The following is a 10,551-nucleotide window of genomic DNA, read 5'->3' as shown; positions in this document are numbered from 1 at the left end:
TGTTCCACTATTCAAGAACTTGCTTGCTTTCCGAAATGATCTCATGAATGTTTATGTCACTGCCAACAGTACGAGAACGAAGCAAACGATAAAATGATGATATAGGTCTCGGTATTTTATCCTAAAACATGCATAAAGTTTATGCATATTATTATTTTCAATTTGCTTAATTTCTTTTTGAAAATAATTACAGAGTCCATCGTTAAAAAAAAATCTTACCTCGCTTGATTGTTTGATAAAAAAGAAAACATAGACCTATTGTACATTTATACTAAAGGCTTCAAGTGCATGTGACCGTGTGCATTTATGTGACAAATATCTTATTTCGGATCAATACACTCGTTTGAATAAATCTGGTAAGATCATGGGCGGAAATCCGGGGGGGGGGTGTAGACGCATCCCCCAACTCAAAATATGATAGGGTGACACAATATCAAATGTTTCAGTACTATTTTTGGTATTTTATGATGGAAAGAAATACATCATTCAAAATCGAAATAATACTTCTCTATGGAAATATATGAAATTTCTAGGAGACACCATAACGTACATTAACGGTCGTCTTATTGGTCGAAAGTTTCAGTACATTACCTTTGTTTTGATTGATATCGGACGTCTGCGCTACTCGAGCTCACTCAATTTGGTCTAACGTTACATAGAGTCTAGGCTTATGCCTACGTGCTTGTTAAAACATTCTTTGGTTTGATTCTGCCGATTTATGTTTGTGTGACTGTAAGGCGGTTTGCCAAAAACTTTCAACCCACAATGGTATATTTATGTGAAGCAGCGGGATGCAAATCCCATACTTCCAAGCGGCAAAATTTGGAGAAGTATCCGTGGATGCGAGACGTGAGATGGGTGAAGTTCCCGCGAGATGAGGAGGCTCGGAGGAGGTGGAAGCGTCTGATCAGGCGAGATGGGCCATGCAAGTATGGTGCCAAAATCGTCAAAAACTTGGTTATGAGCAGGAGGGTTAGGCTGTGCTCAAGACACTTTGATGAAATCGATATAGACATGTCTGGTAATTCATCAGCAGATCCAAAATATTTTGCTTGGAACAATTGGGGTTGGGACTCCGAGATTGCAGCAAAGTCATCCCACTCTGGACCAGAGTGTGGTGGTGGAGTCACCGGAACTTCCTCGGGCACGGCCTCACGTTATGAGTTTGATCAACATGATCAACTTACTGTATTGGGTGTTGAGGATGTTGATTCAACTGCACCAAATATTGTCAGAAATATGATGCCAATGCAGGCAGTGGAGTTTCCAGAGACTAACGGTTGTGCTCATGATGATCTTAATGAAGCAGAGTGTACCGTTAAAAGGGAAGGTGAAAGAGAAGCGTCTCGAAGTCCAAGTCTACCACTACCACCAGAAAATTGTGTTTGTAAGTTTTTCACTGAGAAGTAGACCTAGTAATAAGTAGTATGTAGTGTCGATTAACAGCTTTTCATTATTGACAAAATTTTTAGCTGAAAAGGCATTAACAGTAAACAGTAAAATAAAAAAAATAGATTTTTGGCCAACAATCCATCCAATTTGCGACTGTAAACCAACTTTTTAGATTTAGACGGTTTATGATTTTCTTCTTCGTTTTTATTTGAGTGGTTAATCCATATAAATTTACAACTGTTTTCCATTGCCTACAATGGGGGGGGGGGGGGGTACGTACATGTAATTTGCACCGCTGATGGTAAGGCCATCTTCATCTGGGCCTGAATCCTGTAATACCAACTGTACCAAACACAAGAAAAAATCTGATTCCATGGCGATCAAATGGGTCAGGTCTCGAAATAGGATTTTGGGGGGGCAAGGCCACTTTTTTGAGGGGCACTTTTTCACTGAGGCCAGGCAGCAGAGGGCACCAAGGCCACTTTTTAAGGGCCATGTAATAAATTATTTGTAGGTGTTACAGTTTCGCGGCGTGGGGGGGGGGGGGCTTTCCATAGTCGATGTTATACATCAGATTCATTACCAAACCACATTATTTACTTAAGAAAAAATGAAATTTACGCACGACTGGTGATACCTTCTTGAGCTACATGTAATTAAATGTGAATCTGATTAGCACCCAAGAAAGTATCACCGGTCGTTCGTAAGTTGTTCGTAACTGACGAACAGCTTTATGAAACACTCCCATTCAAAGTACTGTACTTACGCATCGCGCGCGCTCGCCAGGACAGTACAGCGCACGCGATATTTGTGTAGTACACATACGGAGCTCGCGCGACATTTGTGTAGTACACATACGGAGCTCGCGCTTGTCCATTCTTATGCTGCAGCTTACATAGCATATGTAAAGCGCGCTAGCGGCCGGCCGGCCAGCTGTGAATAGCTACATGTAGCTCATCGTTCGGCGCGGCTTCGGACTAGACTGCATACATGCACTGGACGTCGCCGGTAAAGCTAAGGTATTGAATACTTTTTGAGATCGGAGAAAAAAAGGTGCAGACTTTCAAAAGGGGTACATTATATATCAGAAAAAGGGCACATTTCATGAGAAAAAAGGGCACCACGGCCATATAAAAAGGGCACATTTTTAGTGGCCGTAAATTTTAGCAAAAAGAAGGGCATGACGGCCAGTAATGGGGGCATTGACGGCCATGGCCGTCGATTATTTCGAGGCCTGAACCCCAATCCTGGCTTTTTTTCTGGTTTATGGTACCAGGACATCCATGCAAACTCTGCAATGGTCAATTCCAGCGTAACGGACATGACGTTCAGACAAATTTTTGTAATTCAAAGGTTTATACAGTAGAATTAGCAGTCTTTTCAGAGCTGCCAAGTAGTACGGATTTTCAGTATTTATTACTGAAAAATGAGAAGAATACTGATGGTTTCATGCAAAATACTGATTTCTCAAGTTTCAGTTTTATGTGTTGTCCTATGGTATTTCTTTGAAAATACTGATATCCTCGCCAAAATACTGATTTTCAGCTTTAAAAATACTGAAATGTTCTTGTTCAGGTTGGCAGCTCTGTCTTTTGATAACTGTTACTGAGCTTATCAGACACATTTAAGTATCAGTTACATTCACATGAAATTTCAAATTGTTTCATTGAACAGTTGTTGAGATATTGCACTCTTTGTGAGCGTAACGGACATGACATGAAATGGACGAAGCATTTTTACCTCCAATTGCTTATCAAAATTCCTGTGAATTCTTAGATTGCATGCACCTGACATTGGTGTTAATTTAACCTTAAGATCATGCTCTATCCATGAAATGGTGTTTAACAACAGTTTTGCAGTGCACTCTGTATTCATAGCTCAAAATGTAGCGTAACGGACATGACACACGAAGCGTAACGGACATGACAGTTTCGTCCACATTTTTTAAGCGAATATAATTATTTTATTACAAGATATGGTACAAGTCTAATTGTTTACATGTTAAGGCTAGAGGTTAGAGACACACATCATAACTGGTAATCTGTAATATCTCCCATTATTTTGCAATTTAAGAGGGGGGCTTTTCATACAATATTTATGATATAAAAATATTGAAAAAAAATTCTTTCACACCAGTTAACAACAGATAGAGTATTTTCCAGTTACTACCACCCTCTACACCTAATTAAAAGAGAAAAAGTTGAAAGTAAAGATTATTTTGTATTCATGGCTTACTATTTGATAATATACACTAGCGTAACGGACATGACACCCTTACAAAGTGAACTTCATTAGCACTTCTTAGTTTCAAAATGAAAGAAATATGAATAATGAATGTAATTATGTAACAGCAAAGTACCTTTACTAACATTCTTAAGAAAAATATGTAGATATTATTGGCAGGTATCATTAATTTGTATCATTAATTTAATAGCTATCGCCTACATGATATTTTTATATACTAGTAGAATACAATGTTTATCGTACCACTACGGCACACTGAGAAGACCAAATCTCATTTTTTGTGAGAAGAAAGCAAATGTACCAGACCTGTATAAATCTAAGATGAACATTATGAAATGTATTTTATGATAAAGAATATGTAGTAGTATTAATGTCAGTTTTAAGATAAAAAAATGACATTAAAATGTATTTTAAAAATTAATAGCAGTACCTGGAAACCAATCTTTCATCATCGATTATGTATGAGTTGAAAGGCAATCGGAATGTTTGTAAATTGCTTCTGAAATAATTTTTCATTCGAATTATATATCATCCTGAGTATAATCATCCTTTCATCAAATCTTGGATTTTCTAAATCTTACGATCTTACTTGCTGACAAATGTGGCTGTATCTAATGTCGTTGCATTGTCCGCGCTGCTTGTGTACAAATGAAGATACATCATTCAAATCGTGATTATGTGTGACCAAAATACTATGACATAATTTATTGATCGCGCCACATTCCTTTCACAGCTCCTTTGCTTTGTGATATTGCAAAGAAGTGCCACTGTAGGTTCATGGATTCATAGAGCTACACCATGTAACACAGATATCTGATTCTGAATACAAACTTTTTTTTTAATGTGAGCCCGTGCCATCACTGAAGAAGTAGAGGTTGGTGATTGATCATTGGTTGTTGATTGATCATCATCAATGATCTCATGAATTCACAAGTTGAAGTTTTATCATGCTCCAAACTGTCAGTGCAAACACCTAAGATAATCAATTGTATTGTTCAAACACAAATGATGCAGATTGTGATCTAAGTATGTTGCCAGATCTAGCTGCATCTTTCCTAATATTATGTGGCATACCGTTAATTCTCAGAAAAATATACCAGAACAAGAGTTGAACTTTCATCATTCACTATTTTCTAAAAATGGCTTGAATGACATGCAGATTCTAGGAGTTATTACATCCAGCTATCCTCAAGCAATTGAGACTGACCTCGGTCTGTGACACTGAGCCTAATATTTTGTTTTTGTGAATGCTGCCTTTTGTCATATATAAGGCGTCATGTCCGTTACGCAAATTGTCATGTCCGTTACGCCATTTTTATAAAAATGAGAAGTGGTAAGGGAAAATGATTGCTACACATGGTAGGGGGTTTAATTCTAACATAGAATCTGAATCTGCAGTACCTTTAGACAAATTTCCTGTAAGCTTTGAAAACTTTAAGTGAAAAACGTAACGGACATGACACTGATAATGGTAAAGAAATCACACAAATCTGAAGACAGATTTCTCTAAAATTGATGAATGGCATAAAATTTAACTATGATTTTCTGTTGATTTAAACATTAATCAACTATTCAAAAGTTTAAAGAGACCTCTGGGACCTTGTTTGCTTTTAGTAGAGACAGGAAAGATGAATTGTTTAAAAATAGCCACATTTTTTACATTTTGCAATTTACTATTCTATTTTTTTGATGATGGAAAAAACTACCTAATTTTATCAATATTGTGATTATTCTATTGGAAATAGGTACTTTATAGATTACTTTTTAAGAAAATTTGACTGCTTAAGTGAAATCTTAAACTTCATTTTTTCTCTAAAGTGAACATTTTCCATGGAATTGCCCATTAAGAGTGTGCTAGCAGCCTGCCCTTGAATCCTTGTTTAGGATGCTTTTCTCACAGATGCTTTCCATTTTTAATGGCAGTGACCCCCCCTGGCCCTACATGTACAACAAGCTAGTGACCATGCAGTAAGCTGTGACTGTAATGTAACAAACATCTTGTATAGGTTTCTGTCTGTTGTTCCACTTGTCCAGTTCTATACTTAAGTCCAAAGACCAAAGGTCCAATTACCATTTCCTCTAACAACAATGTGTATTAACCTTTTTCATGATCATTTTCTTTATTTAATCATATAGACTAGGTGGTGTTAGGTACCCAACTGGAAATTATGGGCTGACTGATAATTATAACAAATCTTTGGTAAATGAGTTGGTTGTAGATGTGAGAGGATCATTTGGGATAGGATCAAATAAAAATTACATGTAGACAAAGTGGGTTTATAGAACAATCAGCAATTTACCTTGGCTATGATGCAGAGATGCCAAGTTCAAAGAAATGTTATGAGTGAGATTTTCATGACTCGACATCTCTGTGCGTGCGCGGCCAGTACTTACACTCAGTACGTTGCGAAAAGGCGCGCGCGCATGAGAAATGGGCTTCAAAACCATGCGATGCATGCGATTCATCGTATCACGTACTAGCTGTGCGCTGACTGCACTCTCGATTCGTCTCGCGTGCCGGGCTAGACGCGAAGGTGGTCGGCCAGTCGTATAATCTGGCGAACAATGCTACTTTTTCTCTTTTTTTTCTGTCGGGTCCCGATGCGTGAGAAAAATGGGTGCCATGCGTGAGATCGTGAGACGGGCCCTGAATGCGTGAGTCTCACGCACAGTGCGTGAGACTTGGTAGCTCTGATGATGCAACACAACTTTGTACATTATGTCAATCTAAAAGTTGATGAGAGTAGAATAATGACAAAGCGAAAGCAGACTCTACTAGAACCCTCTTCACACCGATTTCAGAAGCACTCATTATTTCAGGCATTTTTAGGCTTTTATTTAGAACACTAACATTTATAAGGCACTAAATACAAAAGCGCATTGATTATTAACCGACTGGCACCCCTAATTTCTGTAGCACTGTGAAATCGTGTTATAGCTCACAAAGATTATTGTTATTAATTTTTCAGATAAGATAATAGAAGAAGAGATGACCACAGAAACAGACCTTTCTCTTCAACCTTCCTCATCAGAACAGCAACAGGATCAAATACATGTAAATGGTATGATTATGCTTGATTGCATAATAATAAATAATGTCTTTTTGTAAATCAGAAATTGTCTTACATGTAGGATTGATTGACTTTGCACAATGTAAACATTCTTGCACTTGTGCCATTTCCATCAACAACCTAGAAAACTGAAATATTAAAAAAAAAATGAATAAATAATGTCAGGATTCTGGACTTCTGGTAATAATGCTGCCCAATGTGATATTGAAATTTCAGTGAATTGGCCCTCAATCAGTACATCCCCTATCATTGTAAAAATATACAAAATATCCAAGTTCTACTAGAAATCAGCTTCCTTACATTGCTACAATGCAGGTCTGTTATAACTTTATATCCATGATGTCAAATTGCTGATCACCCCAAAAAATTCAAGAGATATATCCGTGTCCATTGCTTTTCATTTCAATATAATTTAGTCACTCTTTTTTTTGCTTTTTAAGGTAATGATGGAATACATACACCATTGGGAGATCATAATGAACCAAACTCAGAGGTTTCTCAATCTGTTTATGTCATCTCTAGTGGTGGAACTTCAGTTGAAAGGTAAATTGTGTGATGCAGTTGTTTTAGCATTTCATCCTAATGGACCACATTCACAAAGCTGGTTGAACCCATGGTTTATGCAGATTTCCTGTGTAAATTACGCTTATTTACAGCGTATATTAAAAATGCTGATGCACACTTTTGTCACAGTGCGCGAAATGCCTGTTGCCATGCTTAAATAGGCTATTTTATTAATGAGTCCACTATTTGAAGAGTGGACTCATTACTTCAAAACAGTAGACTCATGAATGAAATAGCGTGGATAACCACGGCAACAGGCATCAATTTGGTGTACTGTGGCAAAAGTGTGCATCAGCATTGGACATTTTGTTATACCCAGTAATAAGCGTAATTTATACAGGAAATCTGCAAAAACCATGGATTCAAACAATGGTTTTAAAAGCCACCTTTGTGAATTTGGGCCAATAAGGTTTGAATACTAGACTATTGGTACAGGACTTCAGATATAGTTACTTATACTAGCTGTTTTAATAATAATAGTCATGAATATCAAATTTTGTCTAGATTTCATCACTTCTAGACATTCTCTCTTGCTTTTCTTGACAATTATGAAAATTTTCCTTTTTTTTCCCTGAAGCTTTAGAAATTCCTTGAATGCAAAAAAGCAACATTGAGTGTTAATCAATATGACGTAGTAGTGTGTGATCAGTCTTCATACATGTTCGTTTTTTTGTCATTTTATCCAGTTTATCTTCAGCTCCTGAACCTACAGTTAATGTAGCCCAATCTTCATGGCCCATTACAGCAACACAAACAACTCCAACAAGAATACGTGTGACACCACCAAGCATAGCACCCCACAACCCGCTGCCTTCATTGCCTCAGCGGACTATGTATAGACCACGAGCAACAACCTCATTCACAGCACCGAGAGCTTCTTTTCCCCGAGCACCTCCATACACACCTGCTTCATCCAACCTACACTCAACACATCCACTCAAGAAGATGCATCACATGGAGGCATCCGGGAGAAAAAGATCAAGCGGCGATCCTTACGAGAAATATCTCCAAGCGGAGATAAAAAAGTCAAATGCTGAAGTTGAGAAACTCAAAGCTGAGAAGGAAATGTTTCAAGAAATAAGAAGAAAGACCGTGGAAGAGACGAGCCTTATCACTATGAAGAAAGAATTAATTCACCTTCAGATCCAGAAGATGAGAGCAGATATGGAAGAAAGAGAACAACTTGATAATCTTAACTCATTAGGATTTGAAGAATCAAACGCAAGTCCCTAATATTTCATTGGTTGAAAATGAAGTTGCAATTAAAAGAGAGGAGTGCACCCAGATATGAAATGAGATCATTTTATTCTTTGCTTTAGTAGGGATAGTTAGTTCTCTTTCAAACAAATGTCTTTTTCATTTATGAAAACCTGTTATTCATTTCAAGCTTCATCTAGAATGGAAATTCTGCTCTGTTGATACAAAGCAAAAACATTAATTCGTGTCTTGCAACGGTAAAATTAATTAATTTTTCACATGAAAAATCAAGTACTTAATTATATTTTCTGTTTTGATTTACCTGTAAATGAAAGATGGATGCACCTTCATAAGTTAACCTCTCCCTGACATTTTGCATGTTTAAAATATTACTAAAATGTAGTTGCAGAAAATACTGATTTCATGAGAAAGTCTGTTAAGCCAAGGTTAATTTCATTCTCATCTTAGATGTAGATTTTGGTATACATAAAAAAAACCTGGTGAAATCCGTAAAGAGACTCATCTGATCGGTAGAACTCAAATAGAACAAATTTTTATCTTTCCACAATCAATTTTGTTTTACCTTGTGAGCCATTCTCCATTCTCCATTCTCATGCTGATACTACCCCATCTACATCGAGTCAACGCTAGTCTGAAGAAGCCTGCAGAATGAGTAGTCAAAAGATCACAAGGTAAAAACAAAATTGTGAAAGATGAAAATTTGTTCTAAAACTTTGTGAAATCCTGGAATCTACACTGAAAAATGATCAAAACAAAGATTGTCAACACAGATAAACATGTGCAGGACAGTGTATAATTATTACCATACATCTTGCTTGGGAAAAGACCTGACATTTGACTGTACCGTGCTTATTGTTTTTACTCACTTCTGGGCAATGACAAAATTCCAAACTCCTGTATGTTTTTTTATTCATAAATACAAGACACTTGGGAGGTCATTTTATTGGTTCGGTCAACAAGAACCTATCTAGTAATTGTTACCACAGCTTATCATTAAGCTGCTTGCTTTTTAAGCATGTTGCAGACATGCCAATTGTACCCATTTTATATGAGTATTCCTCCTTTTTGCTTTGATTATCATTACACCAATATTATTATTGTATGATTTGTTTAAAAAAAAATTCCGATCATGGAGTATGTACTAAACACATCACATGACACAAGCGCCAGTCCAACAATCTCAGACTGGTAAAAGTCACTGTCGCTTGTTGCATGAAAAGAAAAAGTAAATTCTTGCCTATGAGTGCATGTTTAATTAAAAGGGCCAATTATCATGTTTTAAAATTGAGTCATTTCACATGTTTTTCCACCGATCTCACTACAACAGGCTGGCGATTGTTATGTTGAGACAAATTTTAAAAGATACATTTTTGTCAAAATATATGGGTTTTTTTCTTATAAGAATACTTTGTTTTGTTTAAGAAGGTGTACATGTTAGAAAAGGAAAATGCAAGAGATGTCAAAATGAAGATGATCAAATGAGGCAATTGTTATTCATGAAATCTTCAAGGGATTTTGATTCTTGAAATTATTTTATTTCAATAAAACATTTTTATTGTTTTTTTATTGCTTTTTTGTTATAACATCTCAAATAAGTGCAATAGAGGTTGGAATTCATATATAATCTTTTTCTGGGCCATTTTTCAATTTATTACTCAAGCCCAAATTCAAAGTATTAAAAGTCAGTATTCTGCTTAAATAAAGTATTGATAGTCTGACATGTATTTATGTTATGTCATTTATAAGGCACAATATCCTCTTGTTAGAGATGCTCAGGGGGGGGGGGGGGGGCAGACAAAATAGCAAGGAATACAGAAATATTATACTCAAATCATTAATAAAAAGTATTATACAGGTGAGATTCATCTTAATATCATATTTTACCCAGGGTAGTAGCTGTAGCCACTTCAGTTCCTGAAAGTCTTCTATCAGCTGGCCCTTCTTAACATGATGATGTCATTACCCTGGCTTTAGCACAGCTACCTTGATCAGGCGCTCAAGCATTTTAGGAATTTCTTCCTTCCGGGTACCCATTCACCTGGGTCGAGTGCAGCTTAATGTG

The 10,551-nt window shown here is 36.7% G+C and overlaps 1 protein-coding gene across 1 annotated transcript; it reads left to right on the top strand.

The window, feature by feature from the left end:
- Nucleotides 1-635: 635 nt before the first annotated feature.
- Nucleotides 636-9,068, top strand: LOC121419888. Its single transcript, XM_041614357.1, has 4 exons — nt 636-1,387; nt 6,606-6,698; nt 7,148-7,250; nt 7,958-9,068. The coding sequence occupies exons 1-4, from the start codon at nt 766-768 to the stop codon at nt 8,502-8,504; spliced, it is 1,365 nt and encodes a 454-aa protein (XP_041470291.1). The 5' UTR covers nt 636-765; the 3' UTR covers nt 8,505-9,068.
- Nucleotides 9,069-10,551: the final 1,483 nt, after the last annotated feature.

This window comes from Lytechinus variegatus, chromosome 8, assembly GCF_018143015.1.
Source record: "Lytechinus variegatus isolate NC3 chromosome 8, Lvar_3.0, whole genome shotgun sequence".
NCBI lineage: Eukaryota > Metazoa > Echinodermata > Echinoidea > Temnopleuroida > Toxopneustidae > Lytechinus > Lytechinus variegatus.
Note: the sequence above shows the minus strand (reverse complement) of the source record. Positions and strands in the feature narration are given on the sequence as shown.